Source organism: Uloborus diversus, chromosome 3, assembly GCF_026930045.1.
Source record: "Uloborus diversus isolate 005 chromosome 3, Udiv.v.3.1, whole genome shotgun sequence".
In the NCBI taxonomy this organism is placed as follows: Eukaryota; Metazoa; Arthropoda; class Arachnida; order Araneae; family Uloboridae; genus Uloborus; species Uloborus diversus.
Genome location: NC_072733.1, coordinates 58,446,743 through 58,473,645, shown reverse-complemented (window position 1 = coordinate 58,473,645; position 26,903 = coordinate 58,446,743). Strand labels below are relative to the sequence as shown.

General features: G+C 32.6%; 1 protein-coding gene across 1 annotated transcript in view; it reads left to right on the top strand.

The window, feature by feature from the left end:
- Positions 1–995: 995 nt before the first annotated feature.
- The window catches only part of LOC129218068 (plasminogen activator inhibitor 1 RNA-binding protein-like), a 52,509-nt gene continuing 26,601 nt past the window's right edge, over positions 996–26,903 (top strand). Inside the window, exons 1-2 of the mRNA XM_054852257.1 lie at positions 996–1,412; positions 21,960–22,101. Of these exons, the coding sequence (XP_054708232.1) occupies positions 1,172–1,412; positions 21,960–22,101 (383 nt within the window). The 5' untranslated portion in view covers positions 996–1,171. The remainder of the gene's footprint in view (positions 1,413–21,959; positions 22,102–26,903) is intronic.

Here is a 26,903-nt window from a genome sequence, read left to right as displayed (position 1 = left end):
TTGATGTTTTTCTGCACTTTCGAGAGATTTTGTGTATGAGAGCTCGAGATCAGTTGCAATTTTTGCAAGAGAATCGGGGCTGAAGGCAATCGCAATGATATTAAATAGCGATCGCATCGGTGCATTGCGATCGACCGTGTTTCACTTGAATCCTTGTGCAAGTACCGGAAAAACACGTCTTTAATGTTATGGTTTTGCAAAGAAACTACCATGTGATTTCTTTTATTTTGCATTTTTATAAGCTGAAAAAAAAATCTGTTATTTCGCAAATAGTTTCCTGGATCAAATAGACTCTTCTATAAATACATCTACGCATTTTTTTTTTTTTAATGTTAAGTATTGATTTCATCAAAGAATAATTAATGGAAGAATCTCGATTTTACGTTCCCTTGAATTCGAATGAGTTAAATACCGCTCTGACCTCTGACTCCAGTATCATTTGTTTAGCAAACGAAAATACTGTTATGCAAATATGCTTTGTGTTCTTTTTAAATAATTGTTAAAAATTTGGCTGAAAAATAATAAATGAAATAGTTAAACTAACTTATCCCTTCGTATTCCCCCCCCCCCCTTAACTAAGGAGAGGCCAGCCAGGCGGCAGCCCTTAAAATCTGCTGCTGAGGGGACAAGACAGACGAGAGGCTATAATCAGCCGATAGTCGGAACTAGGGGCTCCGACTCAGAATCGGAGCAGTATAAATTTTATTAGATAGGGAACCTTTGCTCTCGGTGGTCTTGGGAGAGGAAAAAAACTTTCTTCTCCATGAATTCAACAAATATTTATAGTTTGTTAATAAGTGTTCTATCAGGAATTAAAATACATTTTTTCAATAATTTCTTTCACTTATTAAACATGTTTTGTAATGAGGATAAAAAAATATTTTAGAGATTTGATCATCCACTTTCACTTGAAGTAAATGTAAAATTTGTGACCGATAAATTAAATGTTTTGTGATTGACTAATTTTCGTTTCGTTATAAAAATATTTTAGTATGCAATATTAATTAACGACATAAACAAAGGTAGCTTTTTTTTCCCCTCTCCCAAAAAATCTTGAAGAAGACCTGCTTAAGGAATATGCGCCATTGTGAATGAACTCTCAACTGGTGAAGAGCGTTAGGCTTAATAATTTGTTATTTTTCCATCGCTTGACCAAAAAGGTCATTTCAAGATGGAAAACGCATACGGAATTGGTGTAAAAAATCGATATGAACTGTTTTATGATGAAGATGTTGATCCTCTTGAGATAATTCGGCAGCAAGAAGCCGAAAAAGAAAAACGCAAAACAGATAAGACGCACAGCAAAGACAAGACCAAAATCACGAAATCGGGAAAACCTGTAGCGGCAGGAGTACCGAAAAAATCGAAAGAAAATGCTGTAGTCATTACTGCTAAACCCGCAGAAAATACAGGTGAGCTTAAACTTAAATGTTAAGTTCATTCTTCCTGGAATCTAAGATTTTACTCTATATAAGTTTTTTTTTTCTTTTTAAAATCCCAATAAATCCAGAGTAATTTGCATGGTTGAAACAGTTATTTGTAATATGTGCTTGTTTAGTTTTGTCAGATTTCTTAGTATTTGCAATCACTTCTTTGATTTTCGGCGATTCGGTTTGCACGTGTTTCTGTTGCGTGATTTCGACCATCCATGTTTTTCACTACAGTAGAATTATGACTCATTTTTAGCCATCGGTTATTTAACCATATTACATGCGTTGTTGTTGTTGTTCCACTGATATCCAGTAGATATTAACAATATAAATGAACATTTTTAAAGCACTTTCATGTTGGAATATTGTAAATTAATTATATTCTTGCTGCTTTGAAAGTAATAAGCTTTTTTTGTCTCTTAAAAAACATTTCTTCTCTGAACAAAAAACAGACAAGCAATAAGTGTATCTTGCAAATACGACGTCGCATTTGCAAGAATCCATTTATTGCTTGCTGCTAATGAATCTTAGGTATTGTGAAGCAAAAAAAAAAAAAAAAGTGAAATGAGAGTTTTGTATTAAAAAATCAGGATAGTTGTTCAATTATTAAGTTAATTCTCCATGCTTTGAAATCGGAAACTTCTTTTACAAACTATGCATGAATTCGTAACATTTGTTCGTAAGTGCTGACGACATCCATAAACATTTACATAATTTTCCTTACTGGCTGACAAATGCGAAGCATTCGCGGTAGGTTGAAAGAATTCAAAAACTGGACGTTTTAAGTAATTTTTTGAATAACAGCAAAAATATGGCTTGTTTGTTTACTTTTCGCTTATGGCGGTGAAAAAAAAAACTTTTAAATACTTCAAAGTTCGATGAAATCATAAGGAAGTTATGGATGTACCCACACATCTTTGAAAAATAATATACTTAATGTATGCCTATGTTATATACTTTATGGGATATTAAAATTTACCATTTTAAAATCAAGTTTTTTTTTTTTTTTTCTGATTACATTGCGACAACATGATTTAGGACCCTGTCTCCAATAAGTTAAGCAGGGGTGTTCCATAGGCAGAGTTAGATAAAATGAAAAGCTTTTTGCAAACACAAATCCTTACTGGAAAATTTTCTGCAAATTATTTTGCCGAATTCACCCTTTATTTTAAATTTAAATATTTCTGCAAAAATAAATGTATATTAACAATTGTTTTGACAAAAAGACAGGGCAAGAATGATAGACAAAAAAATATTTGGAAGAAACAGAAATAAACTGTGGGATTTTTTTTTTTTTTAATTTCTCCCTTTTTTAAATTAATGTTGGTAGTTTTTAAAACAATTCTGTATAGTCAAAACTTTTCTACGAACGCTGTTTATGCATTTGTCTATATTATGCAAGATTGCTCATAGGGTAGATTCCATATACGCCATATACAGTCGGACCTCCATACATCAAAGTGCAAATTGCCAGAAAAAAAAATCGATAGATAGAAACAATCTTAGTTTATCATAAAAATCTCCTAAAACATTAAAATTTAAGCTAATTTTCATGCATGAAACCTAGTTTCTAGTTTATAAGAGGATTAAATGAAAGTTATTAATCAAAAGGTTAAATGTGAAACATTTACTGAACACTACATTGTTTCTATAAAATCAACTAATGTCGTTTCATGTTTTTGAGGGAAAGTTTTCCATAAGTTTCAGCACTTTTATTATAGCTTTCCGATTTCTCATATTAGCGGGCACTCTGCTTGTGGAAATACTAAATTTACCAGAAATTACATTTTGTGCCTTTATACATCTTCATTTTACGGCAATTCAACTTGATCCGTCGCAACATTAGGGGTTGTGACAATGTAATCGAGAGAGAAGTGAAAAATCAAATCTACTTAACTTGAATGATTTTCACTGAAGCTTAAAAGACTAAGAATGATAATCAACAGACAAAAGAGATAACTTGAAACTGATTTTACTATATTACTGGTTACAATTAAGATTTGAAATAAACTTCGAGAATAAACGACCTATCTACACACCTCTCAACCTTATATTCCTTATGAGTTTCTTAGCAACCCTTAGTAAACATAATTTTCTCCCCTAACCTTTATTTTTCGTGAGACAAACAGTCTAAAGTGAAAAAAAAAATCTGCAATTGTCTCGAAAAAAATCGATATATAGAGATTTTTTCGATATATAGAAACACTTTTTCTATGTAATGAACGTGGAAATTTGCTGTGATTTCGATACATAGAAAGTTTCAATATGTGGAAGTTCGATATATGGAGATTCGACTGTACTCTCAAGCATTTTTTAGACATATGATCGCATGAACACCCAGTGGCAGAAGCACCACGACGTCCTCGCGGACAACGAAACCCTATCGCGTACAGTTCTGTTTGAGTTTAAAAAAATAAAAGTTTTCCGCAAAAAAAAACAAAATTGTCTGCAGAGAAAAAAAAAGTTGTCTGCAACTGTCGGACAATCATTTGCATGTACTGGTGACGCAGGGAGAGAATGATGGCACTCGCGATTATTTGTTCGCCCGCCTGTAGTGGTACGTATAAACCAAAACAAAACAATCTTTTTCAAATTGCTTACTGAAAAAGCAAATCTGAAATCGAATTAACGCATATTTCTCTGTGCAAAAAAAAAAAACTCATTTGTCAGCGAATTGAAATGTGATTGCTTCAAATATGGTTACCAGCTTTAAAATTATCGTTCTAAAATTATTTTACTTTAATAAACTTTTTATTTACCGTTTTTATACTTTTAATGCTTTCATTTTGAAAATTGCAATCTGATTGCATCCAATATGAAAATTGAACTTTTACTCTTTTTTTTCAAGCTAACTTCGCTTTATATGGAGGCAAATAAATGAAAAGTCTGTGAAAACCATCATTTCAAGATTTCAAAACGAAATTCAATTTTTGTTTATGAGTCAAAAATTTAACTGCTGAATAGATGGTTTAATTTTAGTTTTGGGTCATTCCGTGTCAAATCAACACACTTTTAATTAAAATTTTACCTCACCCTCTCAGATTTTGATAAAATTTGGCACACATATAGTGGGCACTAAGAATAACAAAAATACAAAATTTCAAATTTTTATCTTGAATAGTTTTTTGTGTACGGCCTTGTAGAGTTTTCAAAACATCGTGAAAAAACTACAAACAAGCAATTTTCAAATTGCTCTAAAAGCTGTCAAAATTGAGTTAGAGAGGTGGGACCGGTGTTATTTTGTAGCTTTTTTAATGCTCTTTTAAGAGATATGCAACATGTCCTATGTAGTAGCAAAAGTTTTTTTTTTGATGCAAATCAAATTTTTGATTTTGATTTTTTTTTCAAAAATTACCACTTTTAAAATATTCAAAAAAATTCTATAAATAGACAGTACTTTCATAAACTGCCATGCAAAGTTTTATGATGGGATGGTAATGGGAACTATGTCAAAAAAAATTACTACTGACTCCTATTTTTCATAAATTTCAGATTTTGACATAATTATCTTATTGTAACAAAATATTTTGTAGTAAATGCTTTCATGACAAATATGAATGCATTGTACTTTAAATTCTTCTTATAAAATGTTTGTAAAAATTAAGGCAAATAAAACACCAAAATTTAAATAAAATTATATCAATTTATGCTGTATGAAAAGTTGATAAATTTACAATAAATATTGTTGTGGCTAAATAGTTTGATAAGCAAGTATTATTTGAAAAAAACTTTTCCCTTCCATTCACTTGATCCAGTATCTGCAGATCTAGCAAGTTGGTACCTTTCTGTGCAAGTTAAAACAAACACCAGTCTGCCACATGGCTCCCCATGTGGCAATCTGGGGAACTGATGTGATATACCCCACCCTTGGCGACTTTTTCCTGTTGGCGCCAAGAAAGCGTCGCCAAGAAAACGATGTATGACGACATATGTCATACATCGTTCTTATCGATGCTTTTTTAGCGCCAACAGGAAAAAATCTGATAAAAAAACATGATCAAAGCACAACAAAAAACATCACGAATATATGCTTCAAAAATGTACAGGGCCGGGGTTTTTTGTAAACATATTAAAATACAATGAAATAAATTATTGTATTAATTACAAGTCGAAATTAATGCATTAATTTTTTTTTCATCATTTCTCCGGGATACGAGCCCTCAGTCTCATAGTACTTTCGTAATGAGACCTCGGCTCTCCGGCCCTGCCTCGGTCTCATTACGAAAGTACTATGAGACCTCTGGCTCGCCAGGACCTCGCTCCGCGCGGTCCGTTATCCCTCCGACTGTTAATATACATTACAGTCGGAGTATGGTCACAGTTATGTATATTTTCATGGAGACGCCCAAGGGTGGCTCCTTTCGTTCAGTGTACAATAATGACACAGTTTTAAGTGTGAAATATGCACCATTATTGTGCAGATTTATTAATAAAATTCAGCATTTTTAAGAGTACAACCAAAAGAACTTTCAATTGTTAACATAAAATTCAGTACCTAAAGGAGGCACGTTAATAGAATGTCTAAATAATTCGTGGCATCGATAAGAATTAACTTTTAGAACAAAATAACCGTACTATTTCTGTAAAATTAATTTACATACGGGTCATTCCACGTCAAATCAACCACAAAAATGGGATTTTAACACCCACCGTCTCGGAATTTGATAAAACTTGGTATACTTCATCCCTTTATGGTTATAAGCAACCCCCTAATTTTTTTTCTTTCAATATCAATTCGTTTTGATTTTATAGCCTTTTGAAATTCGGCGATTTTGCATTTTTTATCATTTTTGAGACACTCAAACTGAGAAGATGTTGTTTATTAAAAAAATTGTTTCTTGGTAAGTAATGCTATAATCTTTCAGAAAATTTTTGCATAAAATGTAAAGACTTTGAACATGTTGATTAAAAATATCTTAATAGTTTTAGTTTACATAAGAAATTTTTAAAAAATTAGAAAAGTGAAAATTTTAAATTTTTTTTGTCAAAAAAAGGTGCTGACATAATTCTGAATTTCAACAAGAGGGTCAGCTTTAAAAATCATAATTTTTTAAAAAAATGATCATGAATATGTATTCTAACTTATCCAATAAAAAACATTAGGGGACTTTGAGGGATTCTGCCCCCCCCCCCCCCCCCATTCTGAAAAAAAAAAAAAAAGCAGGAAACATCATACAGACAATCTCTTCCATATTCTTAAAAACAGAATTGTCAGCAATTACGACAAAAATTCAAATATACAGTGTGTTGAACATTGGGACTCAAATGTAAAAAAAATCTAAGCTTCTTTTTCATTTGAAATAACTTAAAATATGGGGTAGTTCCACCCCAAATCTACCGTAAAAATGGGATTTTAACATGTACCACCTCAGATTTTGATGAAACTTGGTATACTTCCTTATTTTGTGGTAAAAAGCAACCCCTTAGTTTTTTTTCTTTCAATCTCAATGTATTTTGATATTATATACTTATAAAATTTTTTGATTTTGCATTTTTTGTCATTTTTAAGACATTCAAACTGAACTGTTGTTTAATGGGAAAAAATTGTTTCTTAGCAACTAATAAACTTACCTTTTTGGAAATTTTCATAAAAAATGCTAAGATTTTGAATATTTTTATTAAAAATATTATAATAATCTTGGTTTATACTAAGAATTTTTAAAAAATTGGAAAAAGAAAATTTTTGATTTTTTTTTTTTTTTTTTGGTGAAAAAAGCCATTGTCAAATTTTTAACATCAGGGTCAGTTTTAAAAATCATGTTTAACAATGAAAAATGATCATGAGTCCTAACTTCCCCTATGAAAAAAGTTATGGGTCTTTTAAGGATTCTGCCCCCTCCCCCTCTTCAGAAAAAACGAAGGCATCAGAGAAAAGCTCTTCTATGTCTTTGAAAACAGAGTTCCCAACAATTATTTCTTTAAAAAAAATAGTATATAAAGTGTGTTTAATATTGAAGTCAGACATATAAATTTAATATTTAAGCTTTTTTTTAAATTTGAAATAGTTAAAAATTGTTTGAAATATAGACATTCTGAAAATAAGGTATCATGAAATTTAAAAGTTACAGACAATAATATCTGCATACAGATTACTGCATTTTAGTTAAGACAACGAAAAACAAAAATAAACTCTTAACACCAATTTACAATCATGCAGTTTCTAGCACTTTCAGGATCCCCCCTCCCCCTCCCACCTAAACCCTTATGTTTGAGAAAAATTGCTTTAGTGGAACTGTATTTTGTAGTAAGTTACCGCCTTAATTCTCCTGGCTTGCTAATTCTGTATTAGTTACCAGTTTGTTTGGTTCTCTTGGCTCCCTTAAGAGATTTTTCGCCTCCAGCTCATGTGATTCCTATTCCGGGCTGATGAGTGCTAAAAAGCACGGAACTGCAGTCCTCGGATGGAATAACTGAGCTGGCGGTGTATTTTAAGTATAGTGGAACTGTTTTTCATTTTAGTGTTACTGCTGTACAGCAACAAATTCATCCTTTTCATTTCTTGAAAATAGTTAACACCCCTTAAAAGTTAATAGCTTGATTGCTTAGTAATAATATGTTCTAAATAAAGTAAATTACCTTCCCCCCTAACTTCATAGCAAATGAGGAAATAAATTGCATCTCTCATATTCAATGGATTTTTTTATATTTTTTAATGAGAATAAGAAACTAAATTAGTATTTGCAAGGGAAAAAAACATTATTTGTCCGGATTCCCCCCCCCCCCCCAACATAACTTGCATCTTTTCCTCAACTGCTTTTGGGAGTGTACACTAGTGCAATGCAATTAAGTGCAATAAATAGAATAGAGAAAAGAAATTAATATAAAATGTGCTAATTCAAACTACAACGGAACCTCCATAACTCAACAAACCAAGGAAACATGAAAAAATTTCGACTTAAGTGGACGTCAACTTATTGGGGTTCTAAAATTTTAATTCCTAAAGAGTTTCTCTGTGTACAACTTACTTACTGATGCTTAATATTCACATTATGAAAACTAATTCCAGTAAAGGAATTTTCTATTCTTTTCATTTTCTTTCTTTGAAAAGTATATAGTAAAATCAATAATATATTTGAATATATTGTGAAGCATAAATACATAATTGTTGAAAAGAGATAAAAGCTTCTTGTTAGTCATGTCTGTTAAAGATAAAAAGTCCTGCTCACACTTATTTAGAATACAGGTATAATGGTGCCTTCTTTCTCTACAGTTTGGTATATTTTATCCTATCCTTTTAGAATTGCACTAACAGCACAGAGTGGTTGCTTACTCCCCTGGATAAAAGATAGAATTCTCTAAAAGAGATTTCCTAAAACTCTGAGAAAAAGTTAATATGAAAGAATGTTGGTAGCAAAAATTGAACTAGAATAGCAATTGGGTGTGGACTGATAGGGGGTTCTCGCAAATGTGTGTCAAGCTAGATAGATTTTCAGTCATTGAATTTGGCATTGGGCCAACCCTAAGAAAAATAAATGTCCAGTTACAGGGGTTATCAGTGTGTCCAGTTACTGAAGTTTCACTCTATTTAAACAGGAATATTTAGAGTAGAATAATTATAAATCATTTGTATAAAATAAAAAGTGGCTTTAAACAACATACCGCAATTCAGGGGCGGATACAGAAAAATCTTTTGGAGGGGGCACGGGAAATTGAACTTTTCTGGGCTAATCTGTTTGATAAGCGGAAAACAAATCCATGTTTCAGTTTGATATTGCATTAGATTAATGAAACAAGTTAAAAGCTCTGCGAACTAGAAATGTCTAGCTTCGAATTTGTCTTTTAGTCTGTTCTTTGCCCAGTTGGTTAGAGAAATCATTACTGGACAGATATCAAATTTTTACTTGTATTTGGCCTAGATCTGATTACATACAACACAATAATTAGAATGACATACATATTTTCTAATTTTTTAGTAGGAAAACAGACATAAGGTAGAAGGAATTTAAGAACTATGAGCTGGTATTTATAGGATTTGTGATACTTTGCATTAATTGCCTAGTTATAAATTAGAATTAGATGATTTCTCTTTTAATTTCTATGTTGTCTTAATGCATACTAAACAATAATTTTTAGTATGCATAAATTGTTGTAGGAAAATTTCGAATTTCGCGATAACCTGTTTTTATTGTTTATTATTATTTTATTTGATTAACTACTTTCAATTCAAAAAAAATCTTGAGTATTAAAATGTTTAAATTTGGGTTCAAACACCAATGTATGTCATTATTCAAATTTTTTTTTGATGCTATTAGTAATTAGCTAAGTTTGTAAGATTGTGATCGATTTTTTTCTTTTATCAAAATAAGGGGGGCAAGGGGGCAGAATCCCTCAAAGTCCCCTAAAGATTCTCATTTTATATGTTAGCACACATGTTACTGATCATTTAAAAAAATATATAAATTATTTTAATTTAGACCCTCATGCCAAAAAATTAAAATTTTGAAAATCATTTTTTTATTGAAAAAATTTTAAAATTTTCAGTTTATTAATTTTTTTCAATTGCTGAATATAAATTCAGATCTTTGATATATTTTTTTCTAAAATGCTTGAAGTCTTAATGTATAATGTGAAAATTTTCAAAAACTTTTTATCTTTAGTTGTTGAGAAATAATTTTTTTTGCAAACAGCTGCAGTTCATTCTGAGAGAACTGTGAATGACAACGAACGCAAAATCTCAAAACTTTGAAGGGTCATAAAATAAAAACAATTTTAAATAGAGAAGAAATACTTTAGGAGGTTACATAGGACTATGAAACATAGAAGTATACAAAGTTTCATTGAAATCTGAGATGGTGGGTGTTGGGGTGTGGTTGAACTGACATGGGAATGACCCATACAGTAAAAATAAAGTTAAAAACTACAAGAACCCCTCAAGGATTTGTAAAAACAAAGAATTTTGGAAGTGAGAGGTTTTTTTTTGAATTCTAAAATAAAGAACTTACCTTTTTATATGGTATAAATATTCACACTCAGTCTAAAACAATACATCATATGACAATGGCACGTTACAGATACACACCACGTTGGAGTTAACTTTTAATTAACCTTCAAGTTTGAAGAAACTGGCATTTTCTAATGTTTTTACTTCAAAACACAACTACTGAATTTAAACTAACACAAAATAAGCATTCCTGTAAGGTATATTGCACGAAACAACACCACGTATCTCTCCTGCGTGAAACCCAAACAACCCAAGTAAACAAGTTTGAACAGATCTGTAAGATTGCCTTCGGGTTGCTAAACACAGGTTAGTTTGGCCAGGGATGCCATGCATAAAAAATTATCGCCTCATTGGCGAGAAAAATATTTTAATTTTGTGCAAAAAAATCGAATGTCGCCAAATGGGGGGGTATATCACATCTGAACCCAATCTGGTATTTCTTCTAACTTGCTCAAGCCAGACTCTCCACAAGCATTCATTCAGTGACTTGAGACCTTGCTAACAAGTAGTGTTTTAAATTTTATTACTGTGTTAAGTTATCCATTCCATAATGTAAAATAGTTGTGATACCTCACATAAAAGAATTATTACTTTGAACTTCAGTATTTCTCATGTGTTAGCGAATTTAATCTATGATTAGAACTTGTAGTTAAAAGGCAAGTTTTAAGAATTTTTTAGAAAATATGGAAACTAGGTAAAAATGCAGTACTGTGGTAAGAGTTCAGTGTTGTAATCCATTGAAGAAAACAAATCATCGTGTTCGAGATAGAAAAAAACTGAGAAATGTCACATGTTGGATGACAGGTTCATTTCCACAAATACTTGATGGCTCCATGATTTGTGATCAGTGTAGAAAAGACCTAACTAAGTTAAAAAATAGTGCCCATTAGTGAAAAAAATTCTGAAAATGAAGATTCTCCTGAGTTGGAGGTGAATGTTCCAGACGAAGATCCAAACTTTGCAACAAGTTCAGTGATTGTTCAGACACTAAATACTTCACTTCAAGAATTAGGTGTGTCCCCGATTGATAAGAAGAAAATTACTTCCAAGCAGTATGCTTCGACTAAAGTAAAAAAAATCTCATCTTTGAAACGTAAACTCTTTGTTGCTGCTGAAAATTCTTCATCAGATAATGATACTGAAATTGACCAGTCGGTTCTTCAAAATCTGAAAACCAGCTTTTTGAATTGTACAAATAGATCCAAAAAAATTATGATTCTCACATGTTTACCCGAGAAATGGAGTGTTAGGAAGATAATGCGTGAGTTTAATGCTCCAAACTACTTAGTTCGACAGTCAAAGCAAATTTTGAAAGAAAAAGGGTTTATGGAAGGTCCTAATTCAAAGCCAGGGAAGTGTTTATCAACAGAAACAGTCGAAACTGTGCATTCTTTTTACGAAAACGATGAAATTAGCCGGGCGATGCCAGGAATGAAAGATTGTGTAACAGTTACTCTGCCAGATGGAGGCAAGAAAAAAATGTCAAAAAGACTTATTTTGTGTAATCTAAAAGAAGCTTATAATCATTTCAAAGATAAGCACCCAAATATAAAAATTGGTTTTTCTAAATTCGCGGAATTAAAACCAAAACGCTGTATATTAGCTGGGCAGAGCGGCACAACTCATCAAAACATAAAGTTGATGATGGAAAATGCTAAGCTAAATTCACTTACAGATGGTAACTTGAAAACCTACAAGGATTCTATTGCAAAGATGCTTTGTAACCCATCAACAATAGATTGCAACATGGGGAACTGTGAGTATTGCCCTGGAGAAACTGCTTTACGGAAAATTTTAGAAACTTCTTTTGAAAATAACTTAATTGAAAAAGTTCAGTTTCGCCAATGGATGTCAGTCGATCGCTGCAACCTAGAGATGTTTGAGAAAACCTCAGACGAATTTATAGATTTATTTTGCAGCAACATGCCTTCTTTAGTCCGACATTTTATTGCAAAGCAACAAGCAGTCTTGCATAATATAGACCAGAGGTTTCCAACCGGTGGTTCGTGAACCCCTAGGGGTTCGCGAGGTGCAGGAAGGGGGTTCGCGAAAATTTCGGTGCAATGCCGGATTTTTCCTAGTTTGGTAAAAAATTATAAAATATTCAATTTGCACACATAGTTACTATTTTTTTTTTTTTTTTAATTTGAAAACGCGCCAGACTCTTGTATTAAGCTCAAAAAAAAAAAAAATCTTTCAGCGGTTTTATAATCTTGGTTAAAAAGAAATTTTCTCATTTTTTTTTCGATAGACAACAAAAAGAGATATCCTTCCTTCTTTATTGCGAGGCGCCATGCATACACGTTGTATTAAGCTGTGGCGGGGATCACGATGACCTTAAAAACGCGCCATCGCGTGGAGTCAATCAAACAATATACATAATATACATATGTCGAAAAACAAAGAATTCTCAAACAATGCATCATAGGGGTATTATTTCTAATCTGGTTGAAATATAACTCGGGAATTTCCGTCGAATTCAGTCATCGAATAGCAGACATGACAGCAAAAGGCTCCAAACTTAAAATTTATTACTGGATTTTAGAAATCTGTTCGTTTTCAAAAATATATAACATCAGCATGCTCATAGTTCTGGGGAAATAGTTGTTACGTATTTAGAGATACTTTAGAGATGCTTGAAAACAAGTGATTTTGTTTGCAATTGGTTTTGCTACGTGAACTTGCTACTCTGTTTGTGAAGTTATGATCGTGTTGGTAATTTTTATGATTTAATAACTTTCTGCTGCTATGGATCGATGGTTGAAAACTGGTAGTTTGGTTGAGCGACAAATGGACAAGCAGTCAATCGATCAACCCTCAACATCAGCAGTAACTTTCGAATCAACACAGGATATTGAAATAGATAGCTGTAATGAACTGCCGCCTTCCCCGACTAAACAGAAAAGTCAACTAGGGGAGAAAAAAGGAAAAAGCGAAAATATGACAGTGACTATTTACAAATGGGCTTTTATTTTACTGGAGAAGAGTCTGAACCTAGACCGCTTTGTCTTCTCTGCAACGAAGTTCTAACGAACAGCAGTTTGAAACCGTCACTTCTGAGAAGACACCTCGAAACAAAGCATCCGACGCACAAGGACAAACCTATCGAATATTTTAAAAGAAAATTGGAATATAATAAAAAGTGTAGTCTCTACGTTCCTGTTACAATCCAACGAAGATAGTAAAATGGCCCTTGAAGCTTCATATCGAGTCAGTTATAGAATTGCAAGATCTGGACAGCCACATACAATTGCAGAAAATTTAATTGGACCGTGTGCTGAAGATATTGCTAAGTGTATGCTGGGAGAAAAGTCAGCAAAAAAAATTGACCTGGTTCCGCTTTCAAACAACACAGCATCACGCAGAATTACTGATTTGGCAAGTAATGTGGAGAAAGAACTTGTGAATAGAATAAAAGAGAATAATTTTGCGATCTAGCTTGATGAGTCGACTGATGTAGCAAACGCTGCAATATTACTTGTCTATGTTAGGTATATTTTTAACGATGCAATTAAAGAAGATGTACTATTTGCAAAACCTTTGAAAACCAACACAACTGGAGAAGCAATTTTCGAACTGGTCAACAGTTACTTTGATGAAAATGGAATAGAATGGTCTTTGTATGTGGGTGTGTGCACGAATGGTGCAAAATCAATGACAGGAAAATTTTTTGGCTTTGTGGTGCGAGTAAAGAAGATCAACGAGAAAATTGAATGGACTCATTGCTGCATTCATAGACAAGCATTACCATGTAAGCGTATTCCCGCAGAATTATCCGCTACTTTGAATGATGCGGTAAAAATTGTAAATTTCATAAAATCACGTGCCACAAACTGCCGTCTATTTCACGCGCTTTGTGAGGAATTGAGAAGCCTTCATGTTACTTTACTTCTTCACACAGAAGTTAGATGGCTTTCCCGTGGCAAAATTTTGACACGCTTATTTGAATTGAAGTCAGAAGTCCAAGCATTTTTTGTTGATCATCCATTTCACTTGTCCACTTGCATATTCGATCCTCTTTGGATGCAAAGGCTTGCATATTTAGCTGACATCTTTTCAAAATTAAATGAATTAAATCTCTCCTTGCAAGGTGCAGTTGTTCATATTTTCGTTGTATATGATAAAATTGAAGCTATGGTAAAAAAAATTGAATTTCTGGATCCAATGCCTGGAAATGGGTGAGTTTTCTTGTTTCATTTCTCTTAGTAGTTTTTTATCAGAAAACTCAATGAAACTTGATGAAAGCGTTAAAAGAAATGTATGTGAACATCTGCAACATCTTGAACTAACTTTTGACGAGTATTTTCCTAATAGGCGTAACTTCCCTCTCTCAAACAACTGGATACGCAATCCTTTTGAAGGAAATCCATGCTTAGAGAACACCCTGACATTACCTGAAAAGGAAATGCTCATCAAGTTATCCTGTGATAATTCATTGAAAACTACCTTTAAAGAGCTCTCGTTAATTGACTTCTGGCTCAGTGTAAGAAATGACTATACCGTTTTGTCCAAAAAAGCAATTCGAATTTTATTACCATTTTGTACAACATATGTGTGCGACAAAGGATTTTCCTCCTATACTTATCTCAAAGATAAATACCGAAGCAGATTGAATGCAGAGCCTGATTTAAGACTCAGACTGTCAGACATTGAACCAAACTTTCAGTTTCTTTGTTCCGTCAAACAGCCACAAATATCGCATTAAGGATTTTTTCCCCAATTTAAAGTATGCTTAAAAAAATAGTTGGTTTATAAAACTTCTTGTTTATAATTTTTCTTGTAGATGTAGTTTTAACTTTTATTAATGTTTGCACTTAATGATATTTTACAATTATATTTTTGTTTATTGCAATCAAATGCTGCAAAAAATGGAAAGCAAACATGCTGTTTTTTTATTGTTTCTTACATGTTACTAATTTCAACATCAGGGGGTTCGCGAACTTTTTTGCCTGTTCCAAGGGGTTCGCAAAGAGAAAAAGGTTGGGAACCGCTGATATAGACGAACGCGCGAACGGCGTTCGCAGAAAATTTTTAGCTCTGCAGAAATTTTTTTTCAAACTGCTAACGTTGATTTAATTTTTTTTTAATGGAATTTTTAAGAAAATCCTAAAGTTTATTTCGGTTAAAGTCTTTCTCCAAAAGCCTTTTGAAGCACATGTGTAAAAAAAATAATGGTTTCGGCAGTCTTCTTCAGTTGGTGAAAAATAAGAACTAACTATATGTTATTGTAAAAAAAATAAATGATTTAAAGCATTTTTTTTTTTTTTTGTCTCTTTCATATTAGAATACAAATTAAATTTTTTATTCAAGGATGAGTCAGGCAAAATAATTATTTGCAGAAAATTTTCCAGTTAGGATTTGTGTTTGCAGAAAGCTTTTCATTTTATCTAAGTCTGGCAACAAGCATCATTCCTCAACAACATTAAAGAAAACATCAGAGAGTCAGAATTTGTAATTACATGTGATTTCTCTGAAAATTACAGCATAGTTTTACAGGATGAAGCCCAGAGCTACCACTGGACTAGTCAGCAGGTCACCATTCATCCCTTTGTGACATACTTTAAGAACGGCAAAATTGAACACTTGAACTTCGTTGTCATTTCTGACTGCCTAGAACACAATACAATCGCAGTCTACACTTTTCTCAAGAAACTCATTCCTTATTTAACAAATAAGTTCCAAAAGCTTCCAAAAAAAATCTATTACTTTTCAGATGGTTCTGGCGCACAATACAAAAACAAGAAAAATTTTTTGAACCTTTGTCTTCATCAGAAAGATTTCGGTATTGAAGCCGAGTGGCACTTTTCGGCCACGGCGCATGGAAAAGGGCCTTGTGATGGAGTAGGCGGTTCAATTAAGAGACTGGCAGCTCGAGCAAGTTTGCAGAAGCCATACGAAAACCAGATCCAAACACCAAGAGATCTTTTTGAGTGGGCAGTCGAAAATGTTCCAAAAGTAGATTTTGCCTTTTCCACACAAAAAGATTACATTGAAACTGATAAGATTTTACAGCCCTGATTTAAAGAAGCCTTAACAATCAAAGGTACACAGCAGTTCATTCGTTCATCCCTAAAAGTGGTTCAAAATTATTAGTGAAGTACTTTTCAAATGATACTCAGGTGTGGGAAAAGGAGGTAACGAAATCTCCTGAGAAACTTACATTTGAAGATATAAGAGGTTACGTTACTGCCGTGTATGACAACAATTGGTGGCTTGGTTATGTATTAGAAAAAAACGAAGAACAAGATAAAGTTAAAATTGCTTTTCTTTATCCAAGTGGACCAACCAAATCTTTTTCCTACCCCAGGCATTCAGATGTAATGTGGGTCTCTGTTGTGAACATACTAACAAGAGTGGACCCTGTTACATACCTGCCAAGTCTTCGGGATTTCCCGGAAGTTTTACGGATTTTTATGTCTTTTTCCGTTTTTCCGGTTATGAGCAAAATCTTCCGGATTTTTCACGTTTTGTAGGAAAAAAATTGTATCTCGCCAATTTTGGCGCTAACGATTCTTTTGTGGAACGTTTTAGGCCAAGTAGCCAAGGAAAGGTTGCCGTAGGAGAATGGCACGAGAAGAAGTGAGGCAAGATTATGACGTTACGGAGTGATACAGCGCATGACTTCATCGGGATCCAATCAAAGCAAGTGTCGCACCTGGCAACTAGGGGCACAATTTCGGCGCCGATTATCTTCTCGTTCTCTCAGTTCGAGCTGTTTGTGCTTTGTTCTGTTTTTAAAATGAGTACCAAATGTTATTTCCAAACTTTTAAAGAAAGCAATAAAAGTAATATTTACTAAACGAAAGTAAGTTCAATTGATATGAAATTCATAACTAATATATTGTTAAATGTAAAGAGGATAGGGGTCCTGTTTGATTTTATTTTGCGTTAAAATCTTGTGGATAAAAATAAAAAAATCTTCCGGATTTTTTTTCTCGGAGGTTGGCAGGTATGCTGTTACTCCGACAGGAAGAACTTACGCTCTTCTAGAAAATGATATGGACCAAACCCAATTGGCTTTTTCAAAATTTAAACAGTGAACTTCTGAACATGGACCTCCTTCTTTACATAAAATCTGATTTATACTCAACAATTTCACTTCTTTAACCTTTTTTAAGTTAGTAGTAATTTCTTATTTGTTTAAAATTAATATTTTTAGTTCTGTGTAAATTTTCAATGCAGTTAAAATAATTCTCACCCTTCTATATCACTCATAAATGTAAAGGCTTATAAAATCTGTTAATTATTGTAACGCTGTCGACTAATGATAACTATTCATGTATTCACCAAACAACAAAAGTATGTTCAACTTGTATTGTAGATTTCTAAAACATCATTATGTTATACAGAACTAGCAGTTTTGCCCCAAAACCAGTTTATATATAGCCTAGAAATATAGGTTTTATGAATTTATTATGAGCACAGAGTGTTTATTTTATAAGCAATTTAATGTATATTATATATAGGGTATATATAGTTTTATGTCAAACCTCTCTTATGGTGTGTCAAACGTCCCTCAAGTGGGGAGGTTTGACCCAGTTTGAACACTCTTGAAAAATCTTTAATAAGAAAATAATTTTTAACTTAAATAAATAACAGCAATGTAAAAAGTTGCTTGGATGTATTTCCTTTCGAAAAAAGTCAACCAGGATTTTTTTTAATTCAAACTTAAAAAAAAAAAAAACCTTAGTAAAAAGTGGGTCAAACCTCCCAGTTTCCCCTACTCAAGTGATTTTTCATAAAATCTTATATCACTACATTAAAATTATTACTTGGTCAAAACTGTTTTTATGAAAATTTTATTGTAAATATTTATTGTATTTGTATTTCATGCAGCATAAATTGATATAATTTTAAATTTTGGTATTTTATTTGCCTTAATTTTTACTAATATTTTTATAAGAAGAATTTAAAGTACAATACATTCATATCTGTCATGAAAGCATTTACTACAATATATTTTACTACAATAAAATAATTATTATTTGGTCAAAATCTGGTATTTAAGAAAAATAGGTGTCAGTAATTTTTTTTTTTTGACATAGATCCCATTACCATCCCATCATAAAACTTTGCATGGCAGTTTATGAAAGTACTGTCTATTTATAGAATTTTTTTGAAAATTTTAAAAGTGGTACTTTTTGAAAAGAATCAAAATCAAAAATTTGATTTGCACCAAAAAAAAACTTTTTTTACTACTACATAGGACATGTTGCATATCTCTTAAAAGAGCATTAAAAAAGCTACAAAATAACACCGGTCCCACCTCTCTAACTCAATTTTGACAGCTTTTAGAGCAATTTGAAAATTGCTTGTTTGTAGTTTTTCCACGATTTTTTGAAAACTTTACAAGGCCGTACACAAAACTATTCAAGATAAAAATTTGAAATTTTGTATTTTTGTTATTCTTGGTGCCCACTACATGTGTGCCAAATTTTATCAAAATCTGAGGGGGTGAGTTAAAATGGGTGTGTTGAGTTGACATGGAATGACCCTTTTGCTGCAACTGTGTTGATAGTTATTAATGATATGTTTATCATAGGCTTCTAAAATGCAAATATCTAAAATAATTTTTAAAAAATTCTTTTATGAGCCGTTTTTATACTTTTGGAGCCTTCTCTTTGAGAATTGAAATATCTTGGCATCCGCTTTGAGCATCGGATTTTTCGAATTTTTGATGTTTAGTTCGCTTTGTTAAGAGACTAACAAATGAATTCTCCTTTTATTTTTATCAAAGTCACGAAATCTAGATGTTTTTAACGAAATTCTGAGATTGTTAAGAGTTTCAAAGAGTTAAATCAGGGGTCTGTCCAGGATTTTTCACAGGGTCCGTTTTTTGTGAAAAATAAAATAATTTTGTGAAAAATCAATTAATTTTGTGAAAAATCAATTTTGCAAAAAAAAAAAATTTTTTTTTTTTTTTTTTTTTTGTAAAAACTCAAGTTTAGACCCCTGAGATGGTGGAAACTGCATCATTGACACTTAAAGTAGAGTGTTTTCTCTCTTTTCTGTTGAGAATATCATTCTTGAGTGTTTTTCTAGTGTTTGGGGAGAGAGGGAGACATCGCTCACTGGGAGATGGGCACCCCTCAAGTATCAATACTTATCTACCGTTCTACATCATGTTAAATTATACTAGAAATTTTATTTGTATAGTATTTAAAATAACTGTAAGAAAAAAAAATTCAGTCAGGGGTTCAGCATTTAACTTTTTAACCCAAGACACTGTGGAAGAGCACAGAGTTTCGTTTAAAACTTATAAATTCCATGATTTTTACAAAAATAAAAATATATTTTATTTGTTTACCTCTTAACTAAGCGTACTAAACATCGAAAAATCAGATTCCCATAGCGGATGCAAAGAGATTGCAATTCTCAAAGTGAAGGCATCAAAAGTATAAAAACGGCTTGTAAAATAAATATTTTTGATAAAATTATTTTAGAATTGCGTTTTAGAGTCCTATGATAAACATATCATTAATATCTGGACACAGTTTGAAGCAATAATAATAATAATAATAAATAAATAAATAAAATAAATAAACCATCGATTCAGCATTTTAATTATTGACTCATAAAAGAAAATGGAATTCCACTTTAAAACTTGAAATAAGCTTTGTTACAAAAATAAAGAGCCTTTTCATTTATTTGCATCCTAATAAAACGAAGTTAGCTTGAAAAAAGAATAAAATATAATTCTCATATCGGATGTAAAAAGATTGCGTTTTTCAAAATGTAGACATCTATAGAAAAAAAAAAACGGTAAGAGTTTATTTAAAGTTAATTATCCTTTTTTTAGCATCGAAAAACCAAACCCACATAACTTTCTCCCAAAATAACAGTTTAACATCGCACTGCCAGATGCTAAGTGGCGATAAACAGTTAAACATTGCACTCCTAGACGTAAGTGGCGATTAGTTTGAATTTGGTAACTCTATCTGAAGCGATCACATCCCCCTACCCCCTACTATCCTTTGCAGTTCTAAGTTCATTTCGCTGTATATTATTGATTATTAAATCATGAGTGGGGAGAAAAGTGCTTACTATGCCTATTCAGAGAATGTTGACGCTTTCTCAAAGAAGTTTACAACACCGCTGCATAAAACAAACAAGCAAAATTATAAACCAAACTGACTTTCAGCTGTTAATTTTTTTTCAAAGAAACAGGAATTATATTTATTTGGCCGTAGTAATTATTTATGGCTTGCAGAAGCATCACTCGAGTGCCTTTTTTTTTTTTTTCTTTTGCAAAATTAGCTGATTTTGTATGTTGAGTTCTCTAATTTAACTTTAAAAAAGGTTCCAAACATTATCGTTTTTAAACAGGAAATATGCTGTATTATTTTAATTTGAGATTTGCTCTTTCAATAAACAATTTGTGAAAGATCTGTTTTTGTTTATCAGAATTTTGTGAAGGGTCTGTTTTGGTTGATCGGGATTTTGTGAAAGATCCGTTTTGGTTGATCGGATTTTTGTGAAGGGTCCGTTAACGGACCCAAATTTGCTCTGGCCAGACTCCTGTAAATGCTCAACCACTGTTTGATTTTTTTTCTTTTTTATCAATTATTTAAAGGAAATTAACATTATAAATGGAAAAAAGAAAATGAACAATTATTTGAACAATTGCGGGATTGGTCTTTTAGCCCCCCTCCCCCCAAGATTTTGGAAGCAATGTATTTCTAAAATGATAGCAATATTAACTCTCAACACCAATAATTTTTCTTTTTAAATGGATTTGTAAGAAGATGTATACACTTTCAAACTCATTGATAAATGCCCCCCCTTGCCCCCCCTCCCCCGTGGATATGTCCATGGTGCCAGAAGTGTCTGTTTTTTATTTGAGAGTTGGCACAAAAGTATTTTCAGCCAAATTCTTAATTAATTATTCAATTGTTGAGAGTTTGTTGTATCCTTTTCAACAAAATTTACTATGGAAGTTTTATGATTTTTTTACATAATTAATGGCAGAATATTTTAAAATTAATTTATTAACAAAAGAAGGCACATCTTATTAGACATAATTATTATGATCGTTTAGCAAAACAAGCTTCTGAAACATAAACAAAAGAAAAAAAGCCTTACAATTTTTTTAAAATTGAAATATTTTTAAGTGTGTTGATTTTTTTTAAGGGGAAAAATAAAAAATTTTGGTTAATGAGTAAGCACGCAAAGATATCAAAGAATTACATATTTTATGAAACTGAAAAAAAAAAAAAAAATTATGAATGTGATGTGGTTTAACACAATAAAAATTTGAGGTAATTCTATTTTTGGAAAAAAAGATAAACAGGCCCACACCCACTAAATTCAGGGGCGAGCCGCCACTGTGTGTACTCTACTAGTAGGTTCAATTATAGTTGATAATAAATTATAAGGAAAAGGAATCATGTTAAATGCTAGATTAATTTAAATAACTATGAATACTTGAAAAAGAATTCATTTCCTAATTTTAGATATTTATGGTGATACTCAAAAAAAAAAGTATTCATGCTTGCAATGAAACTTAAGATTTATAGAACAAAATTTTAACTATCTATGTAGTTTTAATTTTCATATATGCTTATCAAACTACATTTTATAATATTTAGAAACTCCTAATAAGACAAGAGCAAGGCCTTTCAATGACAGAACTGTGAAAAATACCCGAAATTTTGAAGAACCAAAAGATATTGAAGAAAGAAAAAATCTACGCAATCGGGAAGAACATCAACCAGCAAATTTTGAATCAAGGTATTCATTTTCAAATTCAGCTGTTCTTTCTCATTGATTTATTTTGTTTAATGACATTCTTCCCTTTTTAACATTACAAACCTTAGCCTACAAGGTTTATATCTTAGCATACGAGGTTTATAGTGTTTTGAACTTTGCTTTAAAATGGGTTGAGAAGCACAAAGGTAGAGAACCAAATTGTTGAATGCTTGAGCACCTTAGTGGCCAAAGTGAACCTACATTCAACTCTAGAATGGGAGATCTCCTGAAATTACATCATTCTTCTGAAATGTAGCCTGTTCTGTTTCATTTGATATCCAGGGCCGACGCCAAGGGGGGGGGGGTGCTACACCCTCCCAGTTTTTCAGAAGTGTGGCCGCCAATTCCATTATTGTGATGCAAAAAACAAAGAAAAAGAGAAACTCTTCGTCGTTTAAAAATATATAATAAAAATTATAACTAAACAATTAAAATAATAGTGACAAAAAGCATTTTTTATGAAAATTAGAATAGAAAATGTAATCTTAAAATACAATTTAGGAACATTCATGAAACACTTTTATTAAGATTATCCAAGGGTCGCGGAAATGTACGCTTCAAACATTTTTTAACGCAAAAAAATGTATTCAGGGCACTATTCACTAGGCCACGGCCACAGAGTGGGTATGTCCGGCTAGTCGGAAACTATGGGTCTGGCTCAAATTACAGTATAGTGCATATAGTAAAATTAGCATAATGAGGAAGGACCGGCGACAAAACTAACGTGGTTCACGCTTTGTCTCTCCGCGGCCCTGGTTATACAAAACCAAGGTTTTTCAATTTTCATTGAAAAAAAGATAAATAAATAGGGTAGCTTCATTGGGGCCGCCGAAACATTCCCATATGTAATTTTTTTGATGAAAAATATGTCCTGCAAATTGTTGTTAAGTGGAGAAAAATGCATGGGTCACCGAAATATATTTCAAGTAGAAAGAAAAAAAAAAACAGTTAATGCAGAGAGAGATTAAAAGTATTGCAATGAATACTCACACTAAAAGTTCTAAATGCTTGAATGTAAAAATCGTAAGCAAATCAAAGCTTGATCAAGAGATGCAGGAGGTATATATAAAATAAAATGAAGTGGAATAAAGACCTAAGGTATCGCAGAAAATTACCACATCCGTTCAAAATGTTAAAAGTTCTTTTTCTGGGGCTGCAGACTCATGTATTTCAAAGAAACAAAAATATTAGGCTGGAAGTTGAAAATTTTACTATGGAAAATGCAAGCAAAAATCGTTTTCGGCGAAGGAAAATTGAAAGAAAGTCTTGATACAATATTTTTATCAATAATTAAAATTTAAAATGAAGATAAGGATATAGCCGAACAGAGGGAAAAGCGATGAACTCCAAACATCTCTTTTTATGTCCCCAAAGCCCAAAGGATGTGAGTTTTCAAAACTTAGGTTTTTAAAAAATTGCAGGAAAGCGTTCTCCAACACCACCCTGGCCTAACGTCATTAAAGATGACCTACTACACATGAGTATTTAGGACTGCAATATCAAAAAACCTTGAGAGTGCTCCCAACGTAACCCCCGATAAAAGCCCTCTCAATTACTCATTCATCGTTATTCCAGATGGAATAAATTACGTCTTTTGGACTTCAATTTAAAAAAACTTCCTGAAGTCTCCCGAACCTGTCCTCCTCCTAATATTACCGAAGTTCCTCAAAAACTTCATTGTTAAGGCTTTGATTCAGAAAATTTTTCGGGGGAGATCTCTTAAACCCCCTACTATTCTAACAGTATTGAAAATTGCCCACGACTCCGTTAACTGAATTTCAATTTTGAAAATTTGCCTGGGATTGGACTCCGAATCTCTCCACCCATTAACATTACCAAAAATCTTCTAAAACTGCCTTTTCTACAGATCAAAAATTTTTCGAGAGAATGCTGCTCTCTCTCGCCAACACCATCGATAAACGTCATAAATCCAGCTTTTAGTGCTTCAATTACGAAACATTTCTGTGCGTGAGTCGCTTCAAAACTCCCCCCCCCCCCCCACCTTTCAACGAAGGTTGACTCAAATTACGTTTTCGGAGCTTTAATTTCAAGAAACTTGCGGTGCACATTTTAACAAAAAAAAAAGCCTACAATCGCGTTTCTGTGGCTTTAATTTCAAAAATTTTGTGAGGATGGCCCCTGCGTCTCTCTTTCCCTTAATATCACCACAAGTTCGTCTAAAACTATTTTTCGTACTATAAATTTCAAATTTATAGTACCAAATTTATAGTAACCCGGACCCCCCTTTACCTGTCACAATCAGAAGTAGTTCACAATTGCCTGTTAGGAGTTCAAAATTTTGGAAAATATCGGGGGACAACCCCCAGTCTCTTCCTCCCTTAACATCACCATAGATCACCTAAAACTGCGTTTTCCAATGACAATCTTGAAAAATTCTCGAGGGAGATCCCCCCGGACCCCCCTCTCTATCCTGAACGTAATCAATCATTACGTACGGTTCTGTTTTGGGAATTTAAATTTGGAAAAATTATCGAGAGAGGCTTTCCTGCAGAGATGAGTTCGGGCTCATTTTTGAGAGCCCGGACCCACCCGAGCCCGAAAATTTGTAACAGAGCCCGTCCAAGCCCGAGTGATATTGTCTCGGACCAAAAGCCGAGCCCGAAGGAAACTTTCTTGCATCAAAAACTGAGCCTTCTGCAGTCTGACATGATCTCTCTGTTAATGAAAAATGTTACGTCAAATGTTCTTCATTAACAAAAGTTTCTAAATTTTCTTAAAATGCTCCACTTCAAATGCATTAGTGTATGACATATTGCAATAGTAATTGCAAAAAAACACTATAAATAAGCGTTAATTTATATACTTATTTGGGAGGGGTGGGGAGGTAAATTCGACATTGATTGAACTGATTTAAATGTTCCTTTCATTTTTTCACAGAAGGAAAATGTTTATTTCCTTTGAATTTGTATGGAGATTGGCGATTGAATATCTGTGCTTGAGCCCGAACCCGAAACCTCTTTTCAGTTCTAGAGCCTGAGCCCGGCGGGCTCGGGCTGTCGGCCCCAGGTTGATTCCGTCTCATCTCTACTTTCCTGGACCTCCTCTCTCCTTCCTCCCCAACTTATAATACAGTCTAAAACTGCGTTTTTATATCTTCAATTTTGAAAAAATTCCAGGGGTTGCCCTCCGACACTCACTATTTCTGACTGAATATTATCCTTTAATATGACTATCCCTGCTAATCCCAGGGATGAGAGTTTTCCGGCTTTTGCCGGAATTCCGGCTTTTTCTGTTAGTTTTTAAGACCTTTCCTCCCTTTTTTGCCTCTTTTAGTCCTTATTTTCCTCAAAAATCGGAAAAAAATACAATTTTTTGAAATTTTCGGTCCCCGATTTCTTACTTGTGCTATTTTTTTCTCTTGAATCTTAATCCTCCTCGATATCTGCCAAAAACGTACGTTTTGGAATCAAGTGAACGACGTCAAACACGTGCTGCACCAAAAGTTGCATGCCTCGTTTGAGATTTCAATCTTTTTGCATCCTGAAAGTATTTCAATTATTTTTGTTGTGGGTGGTTTTTTACTATGTACTACCTTATATCTTCTTATTTTATTCATCATTTCAATAATATTTTTATTTCTTTAATTTATTTTAGAAAAAAATGCAAAACTCAATCAAAAAATGTGGCTTAGCACCCACAGTCTCGGAATTTTTTGGTAACTTGGCATGGTTATTTTTTTTGTGTATTTAAGAAAGGGTAAAAAATATTTATGGTGAATCTCAAATGGTTTAGCTTTACAACCTGTTAAAGGTTTAGAAATTTCATGATTAAATGAGGCAGTTGCAAGTTGTTCTTTTTATTCCAATATTAGAAAGCTCTCAAAAACAAATTTTGGGTTCCAATGCAAGGAAAAAGATAACCAATCGTTTATGTACATATATATTTATTTATTTTCAATTCTTACTATGAAAAGTATGTTCTGTCACAAAGAAATTTTAGATTTTTTTCTGTTGTAAAGTTTTACTTTACAAACAGATCTAATTTTAAAATTTATGTTCTCACTCGTTTAACACTATAAACTCAAATGTTTTTAATGAAAAAATGTATTTTTCTCTAAAAAATATGATAAGTTGACACTATTGTGTGATGCAGCCAAGATTGACCTCTGTTTTCCCCAACCCTTTGTTCAAGGACTCGGGAGTTAGAAATTGTTGCCTCTTTTTCAAAATTTAGATTTATTTAGGAATAAACACCCTTGCAAAGAAATGGTGCAATGCAGAAATTATACAAAATTCTTACTCATACCTAATTAAATACGTATTACCTTTAAAACTGGTAAATTATACATTTTTTGTTGATTTTTTGAATACCATGGCTTTCAGGTTCTATTTTGATGCGGTTTTGGATATCATCCATTTCACGATTTTTTTTTTTTGGATATAATCCGTTTTACAATTTGGGGGGGGGGGGGATTTCCTCCTTTTTGCTCTCTGACCACTCTCATCCCTGATAAAAGAACTGACTTTTTACTGTATTTTAGAAAAAGCGTTACTATTTAACATAAGTTACTGTTATGAAGCACGAAATCAATGAGCAATGATATGGGGGCATTCCATAGAAAACGAATTTTGTCCCGCACATAACGCTTCATTTATTTCATAAAAAATAATAATTTAAAAGGATGATGAATAAAATTTTGTTGCCTAAGAAATCACAAACACATGTGACTTCTTAAGCAAAAACTTTCTTCAAAGATTATTTCCTTTTTATGAAATATAGGAACGGTCGTGGGCGAGACAAAATGACCATTTTCAATAGAAGAG